The following is a 27,849-nucleotide window of genomic DNA, read 5'->3' on the forward strand; positions in this document are numbered from 1 at the left end:
TTAAATTTTGGGCATTGCTTAACAACAGATCCATACAGAGCAACCTTTTATAAAATAATGCATGAAAAGTAAAGAACAAGAAATGTAGTTTAAAAATAAAAGCAAAATATAATAAAATAGCAAAATAACAACAGTTTTATCCACTCAACATAAAATACATTGTGTTGGTTATCAACAATATGATAAGAAAATACATGGTGTATCGTTGTATCGTGACTCTAAAGTATTCATAAAAAAATAGTACATTAAGCGTGACAGTAAAACAGTTGTGTTTATCAAAAAATGTCCTATATCTTTTTATCTTTACTATCCAACATCATCACATGCCCAGATGGTTGAAAACATTTCACTCAATATGTATAATGTAGCCTCATCGTCCTCATCGCTTTCTTCAACAGATGTAACTTCACTTTCATTAATTGCAAGTGTTAGTGCGTGTTGCTTCGATGCGAAACTCTTCTCTAAAAAACAAATTAAAAAAACAGAACATCAACAACTATTGTGAAAATACAGAACAGCACCAACAAAAAAAGTGAATGTATAAACTAAATGACAGCTCTTATAAAAATGAAACAGGTAATAAAATAGTATTAAAAAATCTTTAACATTTGGACTAGACTCTTGATTTTTAATTTATATGTTTTTACAAATTATTGTTTTAATGATGCTCACAATCCAGTTCACAATCCAGTAAAAACCTTTGCTTTTTTAGCTCTTACTTTTTGTATTTCAAAACTTAATGAATGGCTGCACCAATGAATTTGATCTGTATTTACAAGGTTATGGTCATTTTTCATGACTCCTCTTGACAAAATAAAGTTGTGTTGTTAGTTTCAAGTTCTAAGGATAATCTTAAAAGTTTTATACTCCCCAAATATAAGGATTTTAAAGATTTTTAGTGGTAGTTTTCAGTAATAGCCAACATCTAAGGCACTGAGGAGTATGGGACCTACAAATTCGGCATGCTGGTGCCTAATAGATAAATAAGAAAACTCAGGTATAGCTTATAGCTGTGTTAAAAATCGTTTCTATGCTTGTATATAACAAACTGTGAGTGTATAAAAAAGATAAACATTTATTATAAAACAATGATAAGTGACAAATTTAATGTTCAGGGAAAGGGGGTGCAGCTTTCTGAAAACTTAAAGGCGTTAAGAATTTTATGTGTGGAAATACCAAGTAAAGTGAAAGGAGCAGCTAGTTAACATAGCCGTTCAATGAACAACAGTGTTAACAGTCTTGTTAGTAAAGTCTTCTCACGCTATACTATACAACACATTATATTCCTGTACAATACATTAACAAAGTATTCTCAGTTCGTTAATTAATTAATTACTACTGCATGCTGCTTCTGTAGACACGAATATATAAAAATGTGTATTAAAATTTTCAACACTGACCTAATAAATTAAGTGCGCCGAGAGGCGTTATACCAAACTTGCATCCTGCTTGTACATGCAATGCAGGTAAAAATCTAAAAGAAAAAATTCTCATTAACATGTGCATGCAGAAAATAAAATTACTTTACTAATGCACACATATATGAAAAGAATTAACACAATATGGCTACAGGTATGAGCAAAGGAAAAGGTGTAAAATTTTAAAATGATTACAATTTACCAAAATTTGGGATCTATATTATAATATTCGTATACGTCTGTATGTCACACAAAATGGTACAGCAAGTAGCGAGGCGCACACAATGCTGTATAAAAAGGACGGGCAAACCTGTGGATTAGTTTTTATTTATATAAAAAAAACACTTTTATTAGAGGTTATAGAGAACTCTCCTTTCACAAATGGCACGTCATTACCACAAGGTGGAAGAAATGGCTAAACAAAATTCTAAAGAAAATTTTTTGTGCATGCACATCCACTGCTGATGTCATGTATTAAAATAAATCATACTTTTCATTGGCTGATTGCCTAAATGGATATTTTTACAGGACTTAGAACTATAGTATATTATGATAAAAAAGCATACACGCAGTTACCACCCTTAAACTACTTTAAATCTCACAAACTTAAAACAAGCTCATCAATTATCTTTTTAAACCATGGCTTCAAAAATTCAAAATCTTGGTACACGTCTTTTCGAGTACCTCATAGGTTGATTAGGTGCATGAGTGTGTACCTCGTACTGTCATGCACCTCAAAACCTTGTAGGCACATGCGTGTACGTCATTCGTGTACCTCACTGAGCACCTTAATATCAGTTGCATTAATTGGTCAGCGCCGTCAGGTAGCTGATCTTTCATTTCAGTTTGCCTTTTTGTGTTCGTGTGTTATTCTGTCCGTCCCTAGTCAGCTTCCCGACCACCTTATTACCGCCTACTTAATCCAAAGGCCGTTTTCCACTCATCAGCCAATCAGGATGTAGTAATCATGAGTTTCCAGAACCAAACGACATTTTAAAAGAAAGAAACTGATCTGATCAGATCTGAAATACAGCTAAAATATAAATAAAACAAAATATATTTCCGGTTTTGGCTGTCCGACTGGTAGTTACATCTCCGTACACTGAAGATCTCACTGGTTTTGTTGTTCATTGACCATTTTCAAGGCAAGTTACTCTACTTATCTATTTATTGTTTTATAGCTAGCTAGCTATTAGGTAGCTACTGTTAATGCATTTAAGTATTCCCAAACCTTAACAGGGTTCTAATTTTTGCCAGTCGCACTGCATATAATAAGCTAGCTAGCTATATATTAACTGAAATATAGCTAGTTAATGACCTACTGTCCTAACTGCTAAAGCCAACATCAATAAAATGTTCGGTTTGTGTCATTTTTGCATATGAAAATGTGATGTGCGGGCAAAAAAATTTGCCATTTTTGTTTAGGGTAGGCATCCATATGCTCACATTGCCAAACTAAGCGTTAATTTGACGTTACTTTGAAAACCCCACCCCCACCAGCACACTCTGCCATCATGATGACGGAAGTACATTCTGACCATATGTAGTTTGTTTGATGCTACATGGAAGGTCCCCCTCTCTTCCGCTCGTAAACAGACAAGATCCGGGCACTGTAAAATACGATCGTTTTATCAAATATATCTCTCCTGTATCGATTCGACGTTAGGAGGGTGGGGGTTGATCTTTTCGATGTTAATATCCATGGCAGAAAAAAATATCGCTTTGGGCCCAGAGACAGGAGAGATACATTTGATAAAACGATTGTATTTTACCGTTAAAATCGAAGTCGTCTGGCCAATTTCGCACCCTGATATTTGTGTAGCATGTTTTGCATTTGTGATTATTTATTTTATTTGTGAAACTGCTTTCAAAGCTCGTAGTAGTGCACGCAACTCTCTTCGTCATCTTGAATGAAGACATTTTGATTCAGTAGACACTAATTCTCCATGCCTTCGTGCCCTGTTGCCATAGATGTAAAAATTGCATAATATTGCACAATATATATATATATATATATTCACGCTAAAATAACTGGGCATGATTCCTGCAATTACTGCAGGAATAAATTGTGGCCAATTTTGCAACTTTAGAATCTAAAAGTGAGCGATCTGCAAAAATTAATTTCTGTCAAAAATTTGAAAATTGGCCATTGGCGAAAATAATTCCATTTTTAAGATTTTAAATATTATTTGCCAATTTCGAGTTTTTGTCCCAATTTACAAAAAGACTTTCAAAGATAGTGGATATTTCAAAAGCACAGTTTTTCATAGCCGATTTAAAATTTTGGTACTGGACCTGAGAATTTATTGGTAAAAATACATTATCAGCCATCAGACTTTTCGTCTGCCATATTTAAAATAATGAAGTTCTTGGTTAAAATCTGCTTCGCTCCTAATGCAATGTATAATGCGTGTAAGTCATATTGAAGAAGAACTACTTTGTTCATCACTAACATCAGCCTAGGTTACACCAGTCAATATCTTGCTTTAGACGAACTGCCCAATTCAATTGCAACTGAAAACGGAAATATTCAAATTGAAAAGTCAGATTCCTATTTATTTGAACTTTTGAGAAATAGTTCTTCCTTTCTCCGTGCCCAGTAATATGCCAATTATCTCACGCTATCTTGCAGTGGAAACCAAGCTAAGAAGTGAGACGATATTTGAACTAATATCGTTATTCAGAGGAAAGTGAGTAAATTTTACTATCTTGAAGCGGAAGAAAATTTTCGTTTTTACTTTCGTGGATAAACAATTCTCACTCACACATTTAAAGTTCTCAGTCGCGCTGACCTCAAGGCCTAAGGGCCTCTAGTTTTTGTTTGTGATATGTTGAATATATAAAATGAATGGTGAACAGCAATCTAGGACTCTATTTGAATGTTCCCCCTCTCACTGCCCCTCGGTTCACATGTTACTTACACTTCTTTTAAAAATGTAATTATTTGATGGAAAGTTATCAAATATGAAAAGAGAAGAAAAGATATATCATAAAAAAAAAATAGAAATCTGATTTAACCATGGGACTTTGTAAGATTCACTTCATATTAAAAGTAGCATAAAATTGACAGCATCGATTTATATGTGCAGTTTTTCGCTCACCTTGTGCAAAGTTTAGGTGCGCGCTTACGGGTGTGTACCTAATTTTTGAAGCCCTGAAAACTAATAGCTTGTTAAGTAAACATGAGTGCAATCAACAAAAACCTTCTGATTTTATCTTTTAGCAAACACCAAACCCCAACAGAACCAGAATGATCACTTAATGTTTAAGTTTACATTATTACACATCTCTTTAAGTGATAAACTGCCTTTTGTGGTACAAACCCTAGCTGAAACAGTCGTCACAGAGAAACAGGTATGGTCGTGAGCAAAAGTAGTGACTTGTACACCACAATCCATAAACTAACATGATGGATATCTATTGCATCTTACTCAAATAATAAAGAAACTCACTGTGACAAACATCTTGATTTAAGTGAGTTTGAATTTGCTCCTAAACAAAAAAATATATATAACCAAATTGCACATGCAACAAACTTTATTAGCAAATAAAGAGTGTGTTAAAATGGTTGAAGCATAGTAATTAAAATAACAGCTACCTTTAACAAGACGTGCAAGATTTGAAGAGGTGCACAATTTTGCATTCCCGTTTGAACTCTAAATATAAAAATGAGTGATATTTTTTGGGTGAAGCAGTTTAGCAAAATGCAACTTGGCAAAAACCTGCCCACGCAAATCGAAAGTTTTTAATGCAATCCAAAGAGCCTAAACCAGAAGGAATATTTATGACATGCTGTAGTTTGCATGCCACAACTAATTCCACAATACTTTCATGTGCGGTTGCATTGCATGAAAATAATGACATATGTATATATATATGATTTATCCAGTCTTAAACCTTGACTTTTGAACCAAACTTTCTTTGATAGAACTGTATAGTTTCAACCTATAGTTTCAAAACTGATGAGGAAGAAAAAGACTTTTCTAGGATCCACAAAAAACTGGTGCCAGTGCTGTGGTCACTACCAAGCCAAAGAAATTCCTGACAATCATTTTAAAGGCTTAATGGCTTGCTGGTTTACAACAATGGCCTTCTCTGAAAATATGCTACTATCATAAAAATTTCCAGGGTCCAGGCCTTTACATGCCTGAACTAACTTTTGTGTACTATCTTTCGCTCGCCTTAGCACTGTCATGATGTGTTATAAAAAGTGCAATTTTAGCACTTTCTTACTTTTTATAACACTGCAACAGGCCTTGCAATGAGTCACGATCAAATCTTAGCGTTCACATGAATGTTTGCTACCTGAGCATTGAATCGCTTGCATGAATTTTTATTACAGACGAACCATAAAAACATATTTGAACGTTCTTGCTATAGAATACAGTTTAAACTCTGTTTATCAGTGTATTTTTAACATGGGTTGAAGGGCAGTTAATGTTCAAACCATAGGTACCATTTAACATGTGTTTTCAACCTGAATTCTTGTTTCAATTTTTCAGGTTCAACCATCAATAGAACCTATTCCACTTTCTTGACAGATTTGCACATGTTTATCAAAATGATTTGTAGAAACGCCTCTCGCACTTCACAAACAAGCGATACAAAATTTCACAATTGTAATGGACACCAACTTCTATGAAATCAAACTTGAATGATATACTACTGCATATACCAGCAAAAGAGTTGAAGTCTTGTGTATGTAGGATTAATTTTCAATGCACAGTACAGTCCAGAAGTAGGCATACACATGTACTCAACTTGCAAAAATTATTGCTTTTATTCGAAAACACAATAGGATAGCAAGTTCCTTTGAAATCACGCGAAAATAATTGCTTCCTGTTACAAACAAAAGCATAGCAAGAAACATTGTTTATAAACAATATTCTGTGCCAGAAAAATTAGCAAAGGCCATTGAATTTTTATTTTTTTTAACAAAAACTAATTAACGCGCGATTTTAATCTCGATATATTTTAAAAACACAAGCTCTTTTAAAAAACAACAAATCCAATGGTCAAATATTTAAAAAAAAATAATGCTGCTACTTTTGAAAACTTTTAGTAATATTTCTTTATCACTGAAACATATTTTTTAACATGCAAAACTTTTAAAAGTTCTTCTTATAAAAAGCAACGTTTAACATCGTAAAAGGAAAAACCCTACATTCGGGATTTTTCCCTTCACATAAGATTTCGAAAACAAATTAAATTTCAATACCAAAGAAAGAAAAAATCTAAAAATCTAACTTTTGACGTTCTTGATAGATCAAAAACATTTTTTTTTAAATTTTGATACCGAAGAAAGAGTCTAAAAATATAACTTTTGACATGAATAAAAAGTGGAAACGCTCTTTGTAGGGACATTGTGTTCTGGTAAGGAGAAAAAGAAACTAAGTCAAAAACACGTTCACGTAGATGGAATTATTTAGTTTTAAAATATACTGTATGCATTGCAAAATGTAAGAAATATATTGACCATGTTTTAAAGTTTTACCAATCGTCGCACAATGAGGAAGAAGAGCATCTGGACATTAAAACATTTTTAAATCTTTATGTATTTTACATTTTTCTGTATAATTATCTTTTTTAAAAGAAAATAAGACTTTAATATTTACAACATTTAAAATCAATGTTTTAACATTACTTGAATTTTATAACAATTATTCTTATCTCTTGAAAGCTTTAAACATTGCTTCCAACCAACAATGCTTCTCGCTGACTATTTATTTTCAGTGCAAATCTTTTTTTAGTAAAACTATCAAACAGAGTTGATAGCATTTTAAATACTTAAAACACGATCTAACAAAGCTTTTCTATCGCGATTATTTGTTCTTAAATTTTTGAAACGCGATTTTTTCTATCGACGTTCTTCGTTCTTAATTTTTTAAAACCAAATCTAAAAAAAAAGCATTTCCATCGCAACTCTTCGTTTTTAAATTTTTAAAACGTGTTTTAAATCTATCAAAAGTAAAGTTTCCATCTTAAAATATAATTTTTTCTATCGCTAAAAGCTTTATTTACCCCGCGCAACCAACAATGCCTTCTAACTAGTCTATATAATTTCCATGCAAAACTACTATTTAATAAAACTATTAAACAATGGCTCTTTGTGTCACATTGGTAGAGTTGATAACATTTACAATTATGCCATTGGAAATAATTATGTTCACACTATTTAACAATAGTTAAGCGCAGTTATAATAAGTTATTTTTTCTTTAAGAATCTTTTGTTTATTAGGCACAAGTTAATGACTTACAAGACTCTCAAGATAATTAATAAGAACAAAAGATAAACAACTACCGCCTCTTGGAAAAAGGTGTGAAACTTGAGTGTACATGTACCTTACATTTGGACTGGACTGTAATATCACGTTTCAGTGGCAGACTTTTCAAAAGGAACAAAAAAAATCCCTTGTGCACATTTTTTACGAGAGCGATTGATCACTCGGGGGACTATCATGCAAGATTTTCAGGCAAGCGATTGATCACTTGGGGGGCCATTAATTCATGCTAAGGCCTGCTGCAAAAACACGTCAACAAAACTTATGCTTTAACACATTTTATAGCAACATATTTCTAACATTTTCACTTTATAACAAAGCCTTGTTCTCAAAATAATCTTTAAATTTCAGCGTAATGCTTAGTTTGTGATGTTTTTTTATGTTTTAGCTACCCAAAAATTTAATACAAAAACAAGAAAATGAAATACCTTTTTAATTTTTTTTTTAACCTTTTTATGATTTACTTATTTACCAGGGAAAACTTATATATCCATATAATAATACAGAGACTGTGTCTATCCGTAACAGGCAAAGTGGATGTCTTCACTTTCCTTTGATGTTGTCGAAAAATGCATGTCTTATATCTTAAATTTTATGACGTTACAGCACAACGTGAATAATACTACTTTAACGTCAATATCTTATATTAAATTATATAATGAAGCCATTACAATGCACCTAAAACTTTGTGCACCTAAAACAAGTTGGTGACATCAATGATTTTTCACGGCATGGATAACTATGGACTACCCGGGACCAATTTGGGTAAGTTTCCCAAACCTGGGTCCCTGAATCCGTTTTGGAATGAACAGGTCATCAAAAAAACCTTCAAACCCTAATATCTTGCAACCGTTTGTCACAAGTACATGATCCTATACATTTTCTTGATCAGCGTTTCAAGATCTATACGATGAAGGCAACAGGTATACAAATTTCTAAAGTAATTTTTTTATGTTTTTTACAGGTCTTTGCTGACATCAGTAAAATTTTTAAACCCTGATATCTCCTAAGGCGTTCATCGAAAACATATGATCTTATACATTATTGTGATCAACGTTTCAACCTCTACACAATACAGGCAATGAATAAACTAAATTTCTCCAATTTTTTTTGCATCTCTACTGCTGACGTCAGCAAAAAATCTTAAACATCCTATTTTTCAATTGTCCGTCTGACTAAGTGGAATTCTCCACAGGCCTTATTGACTAGTTAATAATAAATAAAAATATAAATAATATGCAATAAAAATTCAAATTCATAAAACATACTAACGTTCCATGCAGAAAAAACAACAATAGATTAAATCAATTTTACTGTTTTCTACAGTGATTTAATTTAACCACAAGTGGTTAGGCGACTCCAACTTAATTAGTTGTTCTACAGGCGAAGTCAACAGTAACTTACGGTCTGTCGGTCGGCGAAATAAAAATAATTTTATTGAGAATGTATGGTCGGAACAACAACAACATAAAAACAACATAACAACGGAGGAGGGTGTAAAGCATATTTTTCTAAGAATTTTTTTCACCACGCACGAAGAAATTTTTTTGTTGCAAAGGAAAAATAAAATTTGTCTCACTACAAATTAGTAACGGTGTTACGACAAGCGTATTCTACCTTGGTTTTATTATTTTTCCTAATTTTAAACATATATAATAATTATAATAAAGGAGGGTGTTACAAAAATAATAATCTGTCTTGTTTTTTTGCGAAAATAGCTAATATTTATTATAAATAACATAAAAATTTAAACTTATGTTTAACCACATAAGTATTTTTGTGATTACAAAATTAGTGATCGCGCAATTACCATGAACAAAGAATCAACTGCAAGTGGCCTTAACAACGGTGGTCCTAAATTAACGTTATTTATTCCATTTGTTTAGTATAACTCTAGATTGCCATTTAATCAACAAAATAAAACATCATTGATTATCTTCTAAGCTTGTTATATTTTCACGAGATGAGATGAGAAAATGTGTTTTTTTTTCAAAAAATTTTCCTTTGAAACTTTTTGCTTGATATTATTTTTTGATATTATCGTCCAGCAAACAGTGTACATCACGGGACTTGAATTAATTTATATAAATTTTTTATCAAGCTAAGTTTAAAAGATAATTATATCAAATAGCCGTGTTTTTTTTAAAATTGCCACTGCTATATGTTATACCCATGGTTATGGAACTTACAAAAAAAGTTTTAAAAATAAATGATCACGGCCCAACATTTAAAGGTGGTCTTAACCCTTCCCGCCCCAGGCATTTTTTAACACATTATGTCCCTGATCCCAGGCGTTTTTAGCAAAAAAACACAATTTTCGTAAATTTTATAATATTAGTCTAAAATAAACCTTAACAACTAATTTAAAGCATATACTATGTTTAAAATGCATGTAAGGTATTTCTCTTTTTTAAAAAATGGTCATAAAGCATTATCAAGTCCCGGTTCGACTCCGGTAATAGACAATTCAGTAAGAATTGTAAGTATATAAAAGGAAAGTTGCCAATCCGTCTATTAGCCATGCTTAGATTGTGCTCATTGGACCACAACCTATGCTTAGTTAGTGCTTTAGACCAGCAAATAAAAGAAATGTTAGAGGAACTTCTTATCAAAAATATATAAAACATAATTTTGAGATATATAAAACATAATGTATATACTAAAACGTTATCAGTTTCTCAGTTCTCTATTCGGACATCATTTGAATATATTTACCAATGAAATCTTTATAATTATGATAAAGCATCCATTTTTGACATGACAGTTCTTGGAAATGGAGTAAAAATAGTAGTGTCTGTTGACCAATAAGACTTTATTAAATCTTTTTTACTATGCCGAAATAAAAAGTTAAAGCCAAGAACCTTGACATTTTTTCAGTAGAAATTCCATTTACTGGCCATCTAGCCAGGTCTGAAGAGGGAGGAAGACCATCACCAGCTTTTTTAAGAAATTCATGAGCATAGCGACTAGTTTCAGTAGTTATATCATAAATAATTTCATTGGTGATAAACAGTTTGAAAAAATAAAGTTCGTCGGCATCCTCAGGAATATCAACATTTATTCCAGGATTTGCAGCAAAATGGGGCAACTTTTGTAACTTCTTGTCACCAGATTTCCATTGCCCCATGTTCCAACCATGAGGGTTTGGTTCCGTTCTAGCTTTCTTTGAACTTCATCATTATTATCAGTTGAACTTTCATCAACAAACTCTTCCCCACCATCAGAAAATCCAAAAAAATCTTCGTCATCACTATCACTCTGGCCAAATAATCTGTTAATTAGATCATCACTTGCTACTACATCCTCATCGCTATCCTCTTCAAGGTTTAATTCATTAATAGAGAGGCCAAATGATGCATTACTGCTGCTAAAAGGCGAAGATCCAGAGCCACAGCATGCGCTAAATCCAGCCGCCATCTTTGTTTTAATTTTAAAAAGCAAATCTGCATAACTTACGGTAGCCGAATTTAAAAATCATCAGATCAAGCGCAAATGAGAGATAAATTATTCTAGTGTTAAAAAAATCGATCTTGTTAGTTTTAAAGATACAAGGCAACCGTGAGGGCCGTTTAAAGTGGTCCTAGTGAAATCCCGGACCTGTCCTGGATCAGGATTATTTTAGTGCAGCAATATCCCGGACTAGTCCGAGAACGGGACGGGAAGGGTTAAAAGTAACATGCCCTATAATGGTTAAATGCTTCAGCATTATTATATGCTCTTCTATCATGCCTGCTAAAATTTGTTAAATTTTAACACTTTCAGATTGCACAACCAATACCTACGAAACGATGGTGATAGTACAATAGTGTTAGTATACAAATATTCCTTAACAAAAAATGGAAACAACTTTAAATTTGCTCACAAGAAAATGTTTAAAACTCCTTTAAACCATCTTTTCTTTTTTTTGTAATTTAACTTAGGTTACTGAAAAAACAATAGAATGTCATTATTACTGTTATTGATTGATAACTATCAAAAGTAAACATGAAAACACGTCCTAATGTTTAATTTATCAAATTCAAACACATTAAATTGCGAGTCAGGCATGATACTTCGTGTGTATCGTGCACTGGTTTTGTTGTTGTTGGTAATACCATAGAAAAAGAAGTTTATCAATGCTTACCTCAAATAGCTCTGTGTATCAGAATGCCTACTATTCAAACTTTGTAAGAAGCCCTTAGTGACCAAATAATAACTCAATCATAGTGCCGTGTTTTTCCTGTTCGCGCACCATATAACATTACGTAATGCTATCCCAAAAAGATGTGTGCGCAGAAATGGAGGTAACGGAAACATTACTGCCAATATATAAATGTTCAATTTACAAGGGTGTATGTCATCATTTGTGCTTGTGCAAAGCACCGTTGCTAAGGCACATGTTTTAGTTCAAATTATAGTCAAAAGATCGCTTTCTTAAAGCATAGATTATATTCTACTTTGCGTAATCCGTTTCTGAAAATTACTTCGCTAAAAAAGGATAAAAGTGACAACAAAGATTGCGCATAGACGCTGCGTTTGGAGTGGTAGGCAAAAGAAGCCAAGCTTTGAATGCATGTTTTACTTGTGTGGATTTTAAAATAAAATTGTGTCAGTATAGCATGGTAGATAGATAGATGTGCATATTTTACATGGTTAGCCTCACTAACATCGAGGGATATACCCTGTCTATTATTTCCAGGAGGGGCCTTAGCTTAGATGGAGAGTCCTAAAGTATTTAATGTTCATTTTGAGCTACGCAGGCCCAATTAGGTCCCGCACTCTACTAGACAACTCCCGGCAACATCTAACGACCCACACATGGAGCCTCTCCCCAATTTCCCTCACATGGCTTGGGTTAACCCAGGGCTATGGTAACATTCACTCGCCCATGTTGAATTGCCTTCAAGAGGAATCAAATCCCGGTCTCCCGCACAGAGTACGAGAGCTATAACCACTAATCTATGGTGCCACAAATGGTTAAAACATATTGTGAATAAATGTTGAAACCCAAATTTTACCCACGTTTTTATTGTGGGTTTTGTTTGTTTTCAACATTTTTTTCTGTGTCTGCTTGGTGTGTTTACATTTTTACCCCCATTTCTGCCCGAGCATCGGGCATTACGTAATCACTTAGATGCGCGCACAAGTAAATATCGGGACTGTGATTCCATGTATTGGTCAGTCCAAATAAACGCCCAGAGTAACAGTTCAAAATTAAATATATACTCAATTTCTTAAATTAAAAACACGGAAAACAAAAAGAAGCAGTTATGCACAGTACCGCCTGAATGTAATGTTACATGTACACGCACTTCACGATGTCGAGTAACGATGTCATGTTTACATAAAAAAACTTTGTCTCTATTGTTATCACACGTATTTTGCATGTTTCTATTTTTATCTATAGGTGCGTGTGTTAACAATAATATATACAAAAAACTTTTTTTTTCGAATTTAAAGGTACTGTTTGATTAAAAATCAACTAAAATTTTGACAAAAAATTTTTTTCTGTAACTAATTTCTATAAAAGAATTAAATAATTATTTGTTTTCTCTCCAACACCAACTGAACAACATCTCATTCTTGTTTACAAAAAAAGCATGCGGTCTCTCGCTTCGATTGTTTGGATGGTGGATGATAGGCACTAAAGCAAGGCTGAAATTATATGTTGTGTGTGACGTATTTACCTGGAGCGCGCCGAAGTGACCAAAATAAATAAAACGTGAGCCAGGCTGGTATTTTATTATACGTTTAAAAATTTTGGTAATTTTACCCCCTGAATTGTGAAAGACCGCTTTTTATGAATTATTCATATGGAATTAAAAAATCGAAGGCCAGAGATGTGTCGAGACCTTAAGGTAAACACACACTGTGCTAATTCTGTACGAACCTAAGCACGAAGCATTTGCTAATAAAACTTAAAGTTCAATATGACTTTAGCCTTAGGGTCGCATAGTTGTTTCCCAGTACTCTAAAGCCAACCAATCAATAATTAAAAATTAGTTTTCTCCTTACTAGATGTCCCGCCACAGAGAGATTAGACTCAGATTGTACATTCAGTAAGGTTGAGAGGCAGAATAATGTCATGGTGCGCTGTTGTGAATTGCACTAACAACAGTCAAAAAAAACAGGATAAAAATTTTTTTCGCTGCACAAGGATCCAAAAAAAAAATTTTCCGTACAAGGAAAAACCAAAAGTCAGAGAAATATCTGAACGGAGGAAAGAAAAGGATGTTAAGGAGGTGAGTGGGGGCTGGTAACAAGGTGGTGGTTCGAAATCTCTCTGTCATGGAGTGCCACCAAAGATGTCCACAGTGTACTCTTCAAAAAAACCACCGCTCCGGATTTTTTGTGTTCCGTAATACATTTTTTATTTGAAAAATATTACAATATTACTCAATCACACTCGCATATAAGAATTACTCATGAGGAGTAGAAAATTTTATACCATGTAATTAAAAATATTTAATAGAATCCAGTCTTTTTCAGGAGAGGCGTGCGATCGCATGCCGCACGCCTTGGCACATTATTTTTCAGGCGTGTGATTAATCACACGCCTGAAAAATAAATATTGAATTTTCAAAGTCAATCTATAAAAAAAAAAGCCTATTCATAGCCAACCTGACCATCCTAGCTAATTCACTGACTCCTGACTTAGTTAAAAGAACGACGTAGACATAAATCTCTTTTGGCTGGCTCCTTCGTCGTTGGTAACCAGGTCTTACACAAGAAATCCAGCCATGCAGTTCTTAACTAATGCAAAGGTGAACGCTGACGGAGCACAGATGAAGCAAGTCTGCAAAACTGCACTTACAGGAGGAATAGACATTTTATCATGGATTAAATTGTAGATAATTTCTTCATTTGACAAAATAATTGGAAACCATAGCAGGTCCAAATTAAATAGATTTTTTCTTTATGCCTGTAAAAACGAAACACACGGGCGGTGTAAATTTTTTTCTGTAAAAAATTTGTTTAAGTGTAGCTGAACTTTTTGAATGAATTTTGAAGTTTTATTTAAGCCACGTGGATAAAGATTTTTTTTAATTTAAAAACAAAGCATATTTTTGCCTATTTGCTAGTGATGACCTGAAAAATAAACAATAAATATAAAAATGACAGTATAGTCATGCATACTATTTCGGACATGTAGAAAAGGAAGTTAAGATTGAGAGAGTCGCTATACCAGTAAACGCTCAATCATCGTGTTTGGGGTTCACAATTTAAAACGTCCCCCACTTTTCTACCGCGAAATGAATGCGCAATAAAAATAACCAGGGAGCCCGTATCGCAGGCGTAACATTCGTTGCATGTGCGAATCATCACACACCTACTCAAATATTCCTGACCTGCAAATTATTTTCATTCATTTCTATCTTCATGAAGAACTTTTAAAACAAAGGAAAAAAATTATAAACATTTAGTCGTTCGATGCGCAAGTCAGGGGGGGTTCGACTAATAAGAAGCCAGGTAACTACGTCACAAGCAAAAATATGCTGAATAATGATTTGACTTAGTCCTTTTGCCGCGTTCGAAAGTTCGTGAAGATGGTAGGCGAGTGCAGCAAGATCAAAACAAACAAACGATGGTGCTAAGTATTGGATAAATCTTTGTTGTTTAAGAGTGCAATCTTCGTTATTTTTGATACTTAATAAAACAAAAGAAAATATATTGTTTTTAATCGGACAGTACCTTTAAGACATGCATGTTATTGTTTAAATGTGTTAATAATCACAAAATATCAACTATAATTTTCGGGAATAATATAAAAGTTTTTTTGCAAGTGTTTTTTCTTATCGCTAAAAAGTTTTATTTATATATTCATAGAAATAATTATTTTTTCACTGCGCTAAAAAAATTTTTTTAAGATAAATATTTAATAAAAACTTTGTTCTTACATTTTTAAAATGCGATTTAACGAAGCTTTTATATCGCTATTCTTCGTTCTTAAACTTTTAAAATGCAATCTAAAGAAGCTTCTCTATCGCTGTTCTTCGTTCTTAAATTTTTAAAACGCGATCTAAAAAATCATATCTATCGCCGATTTTCGTTCTTAAAGTTTTAAAATGCAATCTAAGGAAGCTTTTCTATCGCCGTTCTTCGTTCTTAAACTTTTAAAATGCGATCCAACGAAGCTTTTCTACCGCCGTTCTTCGTTCTTAAATTTTTAAAACGCAATCTAAAAAAGCAATTATATCGCCGTTTGTCATTCTTAAATTTTTAAATCTTTATAACTCATTGCATGTATAGACAAAACATATAACATTTCTTTTGCGTGCAGAACAATAACATTTGCTTACGCATTTAATCGGAGATACTTTAACAAATAAATCCAAGTATGAATAAAAGATGTTCGTGCGCTGAAACAATAAAGACACAAAGGGTAATTAACTTTTTAAACATTTTTTGTGTTAATCTCTTAGCAGGTGCGGTACTTATAAAAAACAATAAGCCACACGGAAATTTCATCATCTATTTAACAATGGATATATAGTAAAAACAAAAGTTCTTATTATAAGTTCTTTCTCTTTTAAAGCTCATGTAAAGGTGCACATGTAACATTACATTCAGGCGGTACTGTAGGAAAAACTAGGTAGCTAAATCTTTGTAAGGCCGTCATTAAAAATATGCACGACCGACTCATTTTTGCGGGGTCTTCAGAACGAGAACACAACATATTTTTGTTTTTTTTAAAAAAATGTTTTTGCAATGTGATGCCGTTTTTACTTGCTGAAAAACAAATGCGTTTAAGATTCTTGATTTTTCAAAACTAGTACACAACAGGGCCTCTACCCTTATTGTAATAGATCTGTAAGATATTTGTGAGGCTAGCCATGTAAAATATGCACATCTATCTATCTATCTATCTTATTGTAATAGATCTGTAAGATCTGTAAAAAAAATTATTATTATTATTGCGGCGCCGTAGATTAGTGGTTATAGCTCTCGTACTCTGTGCGGGAGACCGGGGTTCGATTCCTCTTGACGGCGATTCAACATGGGCGAGTGAGTGTTACCATAGCCCCGGGTTAACCCAAGCCATGTGAGGGAAATTGGAAAGATGGCACACTGTGTGGGCCGTTGGATGTTGCCGGGAGTTGTCTAGTAGAGCGCGGGCTCTAATTGGGTCTGCGTAGCTCAAAATGAGCATTAAATACTCTAGGACTCTCCATCTACGCCATGGCCCCTCCTGGAAATAATAGACAGGGTATATCCCTCGATATTTGTGAGGCTAGCCATGTAAAATATGCACATCTATCTATCTATCTATCTATCTATCTTATTGTAATAGATCTGTAAGATCTGTAAAAAAAATTATTATTCTTGATTTATGGTTTAGTATTAATTTTTTGCTTGCGAACAGAGGGGACTGTTTCGCTCCGCAACCCTTGTATATTGATTGTCTTCTCTGGAATCCTTTTTAAATTGATCTCGTAATAATAAACAGAGTTTAATAGTCAGTAAAAAACATAACGTATGCTGTCACCTTTAAAAATGAATTCGCCACAGATCCCCCACGAAATAAGAAACGTGCAGATCGTGCCGCCATCTTGTATCATAACATGCCCGCTTGGAATACTCCGCATATTTTGCGGCCAATTTTTGGGCATAGTAGACATAAGACAGGGCTTAATGTTCTTACTCAGAACATATTTTTTATGCTAAATCATATATCTGCATTTTATTGCCATTTATAAAGCTTTAATTTTTCTAAAAAGGGTCTCCCGCACAAATTAATTATGATACTTACTTTTTTTGATGCATCTATATGTTTGGTTGACTCTTTTGCACAATAACGAGTTGAGAGATACCAGCAGGACAAGAAATAACACGTGTGTCTCGTAATATAGTTAAATACAAAGAGGCTATGTACACTTCACTCCGTGCCTTACATATACAAATATATAACAGTCTGTATATATGCAGTCTCCGACACTACATTACTCCCCTTTTTATTTCAAAGACTCTGGGAGATCTACTTCGTATTCTGTTAGCTTTGACGGCTTCATTCGTTCACGTGTAGATCTTCTAACTTGTTCCATCGCAATTTCTTGATCGAGATTATTCCAATCTTCCTCTACTTCATACTCCACGGTTTGCATACTTTCATCTTCACTGGTTACTGCGTCTTTGTCCGCGTCTCTTTCACAAGTTAACGGTGGTATATCGCAGTCTGCTACAGATGTTGATTTCGTGAATAGTTTCTGACTCCTTTCTTTCCCTGGGTGATTGGGAATTTTCTTGAAAAAGGTGCTATGCCGTGTGATGACATGTCTATCCCACTCTGCAGTGACTCTGCCACCAACCTTTTTGATAATGCGATGTGGGGTTCCACAGTAGGGCGTATCACTCTTCTTTTGTTGCTTTTGGCGATACATAACCCAATCACCCACTTGTAGCTCGCTCTCTGCAACATATGCTTTTCGGTCAGCATATTTTTTCATCGAGGTTTGTCTTGCCTCCTGCTTGGCTGATATTTCGGTGTGGAACTTTGGCCTTTCAGCGCGGCGTACAGCAGGCAACCGGGTTCTGTATTGTCTGCCATTGAATAGAACCTCTGCTGGACTGCGACCCGTCACTGTATGTGGAGTGCCCCGGTATGCCCGCAGTAAGCGCTGTAATTCGTGTCTCCAGTTCAGGTGTTCCTGCAAAGACGTTTGCAAGAGCTTCTTGAGATTGTGCATAAAGTTCTCTACCATGCCATTCGTCCATGGTGCTAGGGGTATTTTCGGACCATGCTTGAATCCCATGTATTTGGCATAGCTTGCAAATGTTGTGCTACTGTAAGGCGGGCCGTTATCTGACCCTAGATATTCCGGAATTCCAAAAAGTGCAAAAATGCGATCCATGGCTGGCAGTACTGATTGTGCAGATGTGGCGTGAACGACCTCTACAGCAGGGTAACGAGAATACATGTCTTGTACAACTAGTAGGTACTCATCACCACCCTCGATTGGCCCAAATAGGTCAGTGTTAAGTTTAATCCAGGGTTGTTCTGGTAGTGAAGAAGCTTTCATTGGTTCTTGTTGTTTCGTATCCGTTGCAGCTTGACACGGGTTGCAAAATGCTACAGATGCCTCCACCATAGCATCTATTCCTGGAAACCACATAGTGCTTCTGATGAGTTGTTTGCATTTCACTATGCCTTGATGGCCTTCGTGCGCTAGCTGTACAGTTTTCTGTTGTAGCTGTGACGGTATAATGATCCTGTCTCCTCGCAATATAATACCTGAATCGTCCACACTGATTTCTTTGAAGATGGCTTTGTAGGGTTGTAGCTCTTTCTGCCTCTTGTCAATGTATCCTTGTCGTACAGCAATGGCAAGAGATTGAAGCGTGGGATCTTCCAACGTTGCTTGCACAATCATATCAGTGGTAATAGCTGAATCACTTCTCATGACAGCATTGGTGACTAAGTATAAAGGAAATTCACTTTCTTGTTGGGATGGAGCCTGCTTTTGCTGTGGATGGCGAGAAAGATAATCAGATGGGTTGACTGAACCAGGTTCGTGTATTAGCTGGAAATTGTAGCCTTGTAGTTTTAGTTTATGCCTCAGAATACGTGCTGGCATGTCCTGCTTCGTTTGCTTATACAAGGCTAGTAAAGGTTGATGATCTGTACTGGCAGTATATTGGGGAAGCCCATACAGATATATGTGGTTCTTCATTGTTCCAAAAACGAGAGCAAGGCTTTCAATCTCTAGTTGTGAGTAATTCCTTTCGGTAGGTGTAGTAGCTCTACTGTCATAACGAATAGGCTTAAAGATGTTGTCTTGAGGATCTCTCTGGGCAAGGATGGAAGCAAGACCATCCTTCTTCGATCCGTCTACAATAAGCTTGGTGTCCTTACAGGGATCAAAATAAGCCATTGTTGTGTGTTGCTTCAAAACTTCCTTGAGCTTGTTGTATGCAGTGTTGCACTCATCTGTCCACTCAAAAACTTGGCCTTTACATGTTAGTTGTCGTAAAGGTGCAGTAATGTTGGCATAACCAGGAATAAAGGTACAGCTGAAATTGGTCATGCCTAGAAAGGATCTCACTTCCGTTGCATTTGAAGGTGCTGTCATGGCATCAAGCGCAGTCACCTTGGCAGGATCCGGTGATATACCACTAGCCGAGAATATTAAACCAAAAAATTTAACAGATGTCACATTAAGTTGACATTTGGATCGTCCTAATGTTAATCCACAGTCTGCTAGTCGTTGTAGAACCTGGATTAATGTTAAATCATGTTCTCGTTGAGTACGACCAAATACAATGATGTCATCATAGATGTTAGCAGCCTGTTGGATGTCAGCTAAAGTGTTAGTCATTTCGTCATGGAATACTTCTGCAGCTGAATTGGTTCCAAAGTTGAGTCGCTTGAATTGACGTAGGCCTTTATGAGTGTAAAACACTGTGACGTATCGAGATGAGTCATCAATTTCAAATTGATTATAACCATGGTTCATGTCCAGCTTAGAAAAATGGCATGCCCCATTCATTCTGTATCTAAGTTCCTCAATCGTTGGTATGACATGACGCGTGCGTTGAATTGCTTTATTGGCGGTAGTCATGTCAATACTCATTCTAATTTGTGATGGATCGGCTTTTGGTGTTATGACAATGTTGGAGACCCAGTCAGTTGGTCCCTCTACCCGTTCAATGACATCTTCCTTTTCCAGCTCCTGTAACAGAGTCTCCAACTTTTCACGGTGTGCAAACGGAATACGACGTTGCGCTTGCACAACTGGGCAAACTGTTTCATCAATATGAAGGTGAACCTGACGATATTTATGCTTCCCAATGCCATTGAATACTACATCAAAGTGGTGCATAATTGCATCAACCTTCTGTTCTTGATTGTGTGTTGTGACTTCAAGCTGCTTTTCAAGTTCAACCGATGTCTCTATGGGAGTTAGATGTTTGGCCATTTCTCTATAATCTAGATGTTGTACTTTGGTGTGTACCTGTTTTACAGTTTGTTGGTTGTCAAGGTGATTTACATTGATAGCCAATACATCTAAATCGAAAGCTGTGTATTTGCCCATTAAACTTTGTGCAGCAGCTCCCTCTGTTACATAAAAGGTAGCCTGGACATTGTTGTTGTTGTTGGCAGTGATTTGTGCCTCAAACGCCCCCTTGATTGGTAATGTAACTGAGTTGTATGGTTGCAGTTTTGCCTTGGTTGATCGAAGAGGAATGTGTTTTAAGTGTTCTTCATAAACATTCCATGGAATTACATTTGCATCTGCCCCCGAATCTACTTGCATAGTGATCCTGGTGTTGTCGATGTTTACCTCGATTACAGTGGATGGATAGTTTTCACAGGTGGTTCGTAGCTTCTCCTTCACTGCATCAAGTTTAATTTCTGTTGCCCCATATTCGTAAAATGACCCTCCTTGTGGTCCTGGCTGTGCAATAAGCAAGTTGACTTTCTTGCTTTCACAAACTCGTGAAAAATGATTTTTCTTGCCACAGTTATTACATGTGGCACCTCTTGCTTTGCAACTTCCTTTGTGTGGTGTCGTTTCTCCACAATAACGACACAACTCAACCATTTTTGTTGATTTGTTGGCAGGCTTCTTTGGTGCCAGCCGCATACCTTGCTGATCAGCATAATGTGCCAATTTGTTAAGGTCGATATTCTCCGCCGAATGAGTATTATGAGGTTCCATCGTGTTTGCCTTCATGTAGCTAACTTCTCGGTGAGCCAGCTCCATAGATTGTGCCAGTTTCATCATTTGCTCGAAAGTCATATCATCTCTTATGACAGCTGTTTGCAATTTAGGAATCGGTGTGTGTAGAGTAACCACCAACTTAATTGCTTCCTTCATGTTCATTTGATCAAATTCACAGTCTCTTGCTTTAGTCTTTAAACGAGTAACCCATTGATCATGAGTTTCTTGAGTTGAGAGTGGTCTCATGCAGAAAAATTTGTATCTTTCTGCAGTGAGATTCTTTGAACCTTTGAAATGCTCTTCGATCTTCCTCTTTGCCTCAGTGTATGTCGTCCCTGTATCTTCGAGGGTGTTGTAGAGCTCCCGCAACTGATGGCCGCCTAAGGCTAGGAGCGCTGCTTTTTTCTTAACTTCTGGTGAGACAGCCCCATCTTCTGTCGGTACTGTATCTAGTCCTTCAAAAGTAAAACAATATTCCAAATTTTCTACCCACATACACCAACGCTTGTGTATGTTTGAAGTAGTTTCTTCGTGATCCTGTAGTTGAAATTCTTGCACACACGAGCGAAGATTCGCTAAGGCATGCGCCATATTTGTTTATGTTTTACGCACACAACACTTGAAGCCTAATTTGGTTGAGCGTGGTGATGTCCTACGTAAAGTCGTAGCCGTAGTACAAAAAAAATGGCGGAGGTGGCTCCTGGCGAGCGACGCAGCTTGAGCGTAACAGTTTTCTTCCAAACGGTACAAGAATTCAGTACAAGGTTGAAAACGTATTTGTACTTATCTGACAATGTTTCTGAAATGTTGTGGTAAATTTTCTTTGTATAAAATCCAATCCTCGTCGCCAAATGAGAGATACCAGCAGGACAAGAAATAACACGTGTGTCTCGTAATATAGTTAAATACAAAGAGGCTATGTACACTTCACTCCGTGCCTTACATATACAAATATATAACAGTCTGTATATATGCAGTCTCCGACACTACACGAGTTTGATACTGAAAGTGAAAATGGCGTCTTTTAGCAGGCATGGCAGAAGAGCATTTAATTTTTCCAGAAATCTATCTGCTCCTATTGTAAGAAATACATTTTTCCTTTGTTTTTCTTTGTATATGTATGTGTCATACATACTAAACGATTGTGAGAGGTCCTACAAACAGTTCTGACAAATCTATCATTGGTTTAATCACCATATTTTTCCCAATAATAATAATAATTATTTAAAGTGGCTAGCCCAGAAAATCACAAAAACCTATAGTTAGTGGATTGTTTCCACTGGGGGCCACTAAAATCGCCCAATCACATCTGTGTGCACCAAAAATCGTTTATCCTTGTTGGACTAAAGGTATAGCTAGGCCAAAAGAACTTGTAAGGCCACCATCAAAAATATGTTGTGTTCGCGTCCTGAAGACCCCGCAAAAATTAGTCAGTTGGGTGTATTTTTTCCCGGGATTTTCAGATCGCAGCAAGCAAATTCGTTCCCAGGGCCAAGACAGTATAGCGCCACTCGAAATCGTTTGAGGACCATTTTTCGCCGCCCTGGACCGGGCATATATCCAAATGAGGCAAGGCTTGATCGCATAACTTTGTATGGCACGCATTGGAACAAAGGCCCTTCGAAATTTAAATTAACACATTACATTACATTTGAAAACATTCAAGAAAAGAACACTTTCGATCGATTGCGACATCAATTGAAATTACGCAATAGCTTCAGTAATATATATATATATATATATATATATATATATATATATATATATATATATATATATATATATATATATATATATATATATATATATATATATATATATATATATATATATATATATATATATATATATATATATATATATATATATATATCCAGGAACGGCTTAGACAACGTTGATTTTGCATTGAGAACAATGAACATGCACATGCTTTTCAGTAACATCTACCCTCTCTGAAACTCTCTCATATTTTTCCCAAAATGCTAGACAGTTATTGCAATTGGTGTTGCCACAAAAAAAGACAATCTTAGAAGTCAAGCATTGCGATATATACCATTTCCATCATGTTTTTTTAAAGTAATATATTTCCATAAATATTCTATTCAGTCTGGCTTACTGAGTTTCATAACTTGATTGAATTGGTGTGTATGTTCAGACTTTTGGAACTAAAAACGAACACAACTCTTTAACGACGTTTCGGCCGTACGACGGCCATTTTCAAGTATAGCTATTTACAATTGACAAATTCAACACTATATACAAAATATCGTACGATATATCATCGTACGATCAAATATTCCGTAGGGGCAAGTCAATTATCTGAAAATAGAAATAATGGCATTGATGCAATATTTCTATTAAGAATTGGCTTATCCCTACGGATTAACAAGCTTTCCTTCAATTCCAAATCAAAATTATTAGATGCGGAGGAGATAATAGAAAAATTATCTAAAGATGGTCTATTTTTACAGAAAACAACATGCTCCAAAACAGCACTAGGGTTAATAGATTTGACGGATTTTCCAGTCAAGGCAGAAACGGCCATGTGTTTGGGTTTGATAATGACATTGATTTTTCGGATATTTAAGATTGTTTCTGATTTTTCTAGGTTTCACTTAGAAATGCAAGATCTTAGAAACATTCTGTTAAGAAATGGCTACCCGTCAAGTTTGATTGATCAATGCATTAAGTCTTTTCTCGACAGAATGTTTCAAGATAAGAAAGTTTTCAGTACCGTGCCTAAGTTAGAAGTTCTTATTATTTTGCCATATTTGGGTAATATATCGTTGAAACTGCGAACTCACTTAGTTAAAACATTTGATAAGCATCTTCCGTGCTGTAAGCTTAGGGTTATTTTCAAATCGGGTTGTAGAATTGGCAATTTTTTCCGGTTTAAGGACCGTGTTTCAAAGGCTCTGCGTTCAAAAGTCGTATATAAATATCAGTGTGATGGCTGCAATGCCATCTATTATGGGAAAACTATGCGACATTTGAAAGTTAGAGCCTGCGAACACATGGCCGTTTCTGCCTTGACTGGAAAATCCGTCAAATCTATTAACCCTAGTGCTGTTTTGGAGCATGTTGTTTTCTGTAAAAATAGACCATCTTTAGATAATTTTTCTATTATCTCCTCCGCATCTAATAATTTTGATTTGGAATTGAAGGAAAGCTTGTTAATCCGTAGGGATAAGCCAATTCTTAATAGAAATATTGCATCAATGCCATTATTTCTATTTTCAGATAATTGACTTGCCCCTACGAAATATTTGATCGTACGATGATATATCGTACGATATTTTGTATATAGTGTTGAATTTGTCAATTCTAAATAGCTATACTTGAAAATGGCCGTCGTACGGCCGAAACGTCGTTAAAGAGTTGTGTTCGTTTTTACTGAGTTTCAATATTCTTCTATTAGACACCTGCATGACAAATGTTCCTATTTCTCTCAGCGGTCTGAGTAACCTGGTCAAATGTGGAAGGGGAAAAAATTGTTACTTTGAACTACTACAAACCTTCTGTGACACCTATCACAAACTGACAAAGACGAACACACCTCATTTTCATGTTTGCTTGCATGGTTAATTGCAGACCAGACCAGAATGTTGATTGTTGCAATGTACCCCTTTACAAGAATGTATGAATTTAAGACTTTTAACTTGTTTTCAAGACCTTTGGCCGTGATAAGGCAATTAAAAATTCACATGTTTTAATTAAATTGGTACAGTATTTTTTTACCTTATGGGGATAAAAAATAACAATCTCTTTATTATAATATTAAAAATAATTAAAAAATTGCACAATCTAATTCTTATGCACCTTTGGAAAAGAAATATCTCACACACACATCAATTTTTGCATAAACTAAGAATTAGTATATTTGCGAAATCAGTGTTTTAAACATGCTTTTGTCTGTGCAGCTCTGTGCCGAAATTAGTTGTGTATAAAAACTTCGTAAATAAAGGTATTACTTGTGTACAAACTCACAAATAAACTTTTAAGTTTTTTTCTTTTTACAGAGGCAGACCAAGTGTTCAATTAGCAGTGTTGCAAATTTAAGTAAGTAAAATTGGAATTTAAAACACTCTTGTTATTGTGCGTGTCCAATGTGTGTGGCAAGACTTGCTAGTGAGGATGGAAAACCTTGAGTAGTCTGGAGTTTGCAAGGGTGCCTGAAAAAATCTAGAAAAGCCTGAAACTTCTGACTAAACCTTACAAAAAAGTATTTGGAAAATAAATAAATTGTGAATGATATTTTTTAGTGAATAATAAAATAGTAATTTTTGTACTGAACTCCAGGTATAAATACTAAAACTGTGAAATAGTTTGTTCTTACGATCATTTTTGTTTTTTTTGGAAATAAAATTTGTTGTCATTTCCACTAATTTTTTTGGTTTCTTTAAGAATACTACTTCTCCCCATTTTCGCTATCAAAGACTACATAATTGTAAAAAGTCATATACGATCTCGATTTCAGAAAAGAGTGCATCTAATAAAAACAAGAACGTACCCCTTTCAAACATTTTCCGCATTGTCTCCACACACAAAAAAATTTACGTGTTAATTATATTTTTAGATAAAACGTCAAAGTCAAGTATGAAAATTTTGTTAGGGAACGACTCACAGCTGTAAGTTGGTATTTACTTGTAAGTTAACCTGTGTCTCGCCTTCAGACAATTTGTTTGGACTCCTGTTGTTTTAGTAAAATTGCAGTAAAAGCCACTATTTTGTAGTCACCTTTTCACACCATCTTTGAAAAAAAACACCTAAAAAATCCTAAAACTTCCTGATTTTCCATGAAAACTCCTAAAAATATCTTTATGTTTTAGGGAGCATTCATTTAGCAAACCTAATTTCTATAATGTTTTTATGGAATATAAGTTCAAAATATTTATATTCTGTGTCAGCTAATACGGAAATGAAATCTGCTCAATCCAATTTATCTTCCTTGTTTAATTCCTTTGACATTCTTTATTCTTATGATCCTAAGTGACACTCACTAATTTAAATTCTCCTAAAAAATTCCTGCATGTCTTTTTCACGCAAATCGAAGAAATCGTCATATTCTAAAAATATTAGTCGCAAAATGAGTGGGACCTACCTGCTTTGATAACTGTCAATTTTTTTGGTAACTTAACGTGTTTCTTGTAACGTAAATAATACTCTTTCAAATTGTTCAGCAAGAATTGTTTTTCTGCAAAATTGAAAAATAAATAGTCAGATTTACGGATGGTGATGAATAGTTTTTGGAATTGAACAAATAGACAACGTTAAAGTTATTCTGTTGCAAGAACCTGCTATATAGAACAATGGGAAAAAACTCTTCTAAAATAATAATTGTTCCTCAGTAATTCTAGACCAACTTGACTTTTTATTATAATCTATGCAACCTTTCAAATTCACGTAAATATTAAGCAATTGCTCACGTGTTAATAAGAATTCTTAATTCATTCGGCAAAATTTTGAAAAATGAATTGAATTAGAATTAAAATTATTAAAAATGTACTATTCCTTTAAATTAGGAGCGAAGTAGATATAAACTGCTGGATCTGGGAGAGTGTTGTGTTATACTGCAACTCGTTTGTACCAAATCCCTGTTTTGTTATTTTCAGTTAAATTTTATGTTTCATTTATATTGTATTGTTAGCTTAAAAGCTGCGAGAAAACACTTGAATAAAACGGAGATGCGACAGTTACAAAGATCTGCAGCTGTATTGAGTACGTGATAATAATTTTTTTTATTTTTTATTTTTTCACACTCCGTGGCATTCCTACGTATAAATTGTGTCAAAAATTTTTAGGTTTAACTTCCAAGGTGTCGACATGCCTAGGTTTGGTCACTACGGGTGAGAGCGACGTATTGGAAGCATGCGAAGACTCGGATGATGTTTGTTCTCAACCAGGTCATAAATTGCGCAAAAGGAGATGACAACAAAAAATGAACAACGAAGAAGATTTGACTTTCAAAAATGGCTGCTGTAGCAATATATCAGAACTTGCACGCACTCGCCAGTCAATAGGACGTATGTTGTCGGACTACGTGTTGATATAAAAAACTGACTGTATTTTTAGTGCGATTTGTATGACAGATATTTTTATAACCATGGCAACAGCTGTTTATTTTTTGAACATACTAGGGGTATGCCAAGTTTGATTCCACGTTGAAAAGGTTATCTAAAGTTATGTAGAGGGAGAAGAGTTAAGGCAGAATCAGCCTGGTCTTAATATGTTCGAAATACCCCGGACCAAATAAGATTAAACCTTATTTTTTCTCTCTCGTACGATTTAAGGTAATCGGTTACCAGAACGCGCGTATGCAAACTTTGTTATATATTTTTTCTTTAATAACTTTGGATTTACAATACGCAACCACTGGCCGTAAAAAATCTCAAGGTTTTGTTGGTTTGTTTACACCTTTTGTCTCTCAGGTTCCGAGTTCACTTTTCCCATATAATATGATTTGTAACTTGTCTATTGAGTCAACTCGCTTCATATATTCAGTATAAAACA

At 34.8% G+C, this 27,849-nt stretch overlaps 2 protein-coding genes across 3 annotated transcripts; one reads left to right on the plus strand and one right to left on the minus strand.

Moving 5' to 3' along the window:
- Positions 1 to 85: 85 nt before the first annotated feature.
- LOC130625821 (uncharacterized) lies at positions 86 to 17,271 on the minus strand. Its single transcript, XM_057440936.1, has 5 exons — positions 17,166 to 17,271; positions 5,017 to 5,074; positions 4,871 to 4,910; positions 1,401 to 1,474; positions 86 to 461 (listed from the first exon to the last, which is right to left on the minus strand). The coding sequence occupies exons 1-5, from the start codon at positions 17,226 to 17,228 to the stop codon at positions 307 to 309; spliced, it is 390 nt and encodes a 129-aa protein (XP_057296919.1). The 5' UTR covers positions 17,229 to 17,271; the 3' UTR covers positions 86 to 306.
- Positions 17,272 to 17,455: 184 nt separating this feature from the next.
- On the plus strand, positions 17,456 to 27,449 carry LOC130625819 (uncharacterized). Of its 2 annotated transcripts, XM_057440935.1 has the most exons (6): positions 17,456 to 17,474; positions 22,330 to 22,419; positions 25,359 to 25,398; positions 25,916 to 25,967; positions 26,987 to 27,057; positions 27,141 to 27,449. In XM_057440935.1, the coding sequence occupies exons 2-6, from the start codon at positions 22,354 to 22,356 to the stop codon at positions 27,266 to 27,268; spliced, it is 357 nt and encodes a 118-aa protein (XP_057296918.1). In that variant the 5' UTR covers positions 17,456 to 17,474; positions 22,330 to 22,353; the 3' UTR covers positions 27,269 to 27,449. The 2 variants fall into 2 exon arrangements, with proteins under 2 accessions (XP_057296918.1, XP_057296917.1); XM_057440934.1 differs by lacking the exon at positions 17,456 to 17,474 and having other exon boundaries at positions 22,258 to 22,419.
- The last annotated feature ends 400 nt before the right edge of the window (positions 27,450 to 27,849 follow it).

The sequence above is a fragment of the Hydractinia symbiolongicarpus genome, chromosome 14 (genome assembly GCF_029227915.1).
Source record: "Hydractinia symbiolongicarpus strain clone_291-10 chromosome 14, HSymV2.1, whole genome shotgun sequence".
Lineage (NCBI taxonomy): Eukaryota > Metazoa > Cnidaria > Hydrozoa > Anthoathecata > Hydractiniidae > Hydractinia > Hydractinia symbiolongicarpus.

Coding starts and splice junctions, on each gene's coding strand:
- LOC130625821 (XM_057440936.1), bottom strand. CDS start 17,228: ATGGCGGCACGATCTGCACGTTTCTTATTTCGTGGGGGATCTGTGGCG. Junction 5,075..17,165: donor TGGCGAATTCATTTTTAAAG/GTGACAGCATAC, acceptor TTTTATATTTAG/AGTTCAAACGGGAATGCAAA. Junction 462..1,400: donor CGGCGCACTTAATTTATTAG/GTCAGTGTTGAA, acceptor TTTGTTTTTTAG/AGAAGAGTTTCGCATCGAAG.
- LOC130625819 (XM_057440934.1), top strand. CDS start 22,258: ATGTACACTTCACTCCGTGCCTTACATATACAAATATATAACAGTCTG. Junction 25,968..26,986: donor TTAGGGAACGACTCACAGCT/GTAAGTTGGTAT, acceptor TTGTATTGTTAG/CTTAAAAGCTGCGAGAAAAC. Junction 27,058..27,140: donor AAGATCTGCAGCTGTATTGA/GTACGTGATAAT, acceptor AAAAATTTTTAG/GTTTAACTTCCAAGGTGTCG.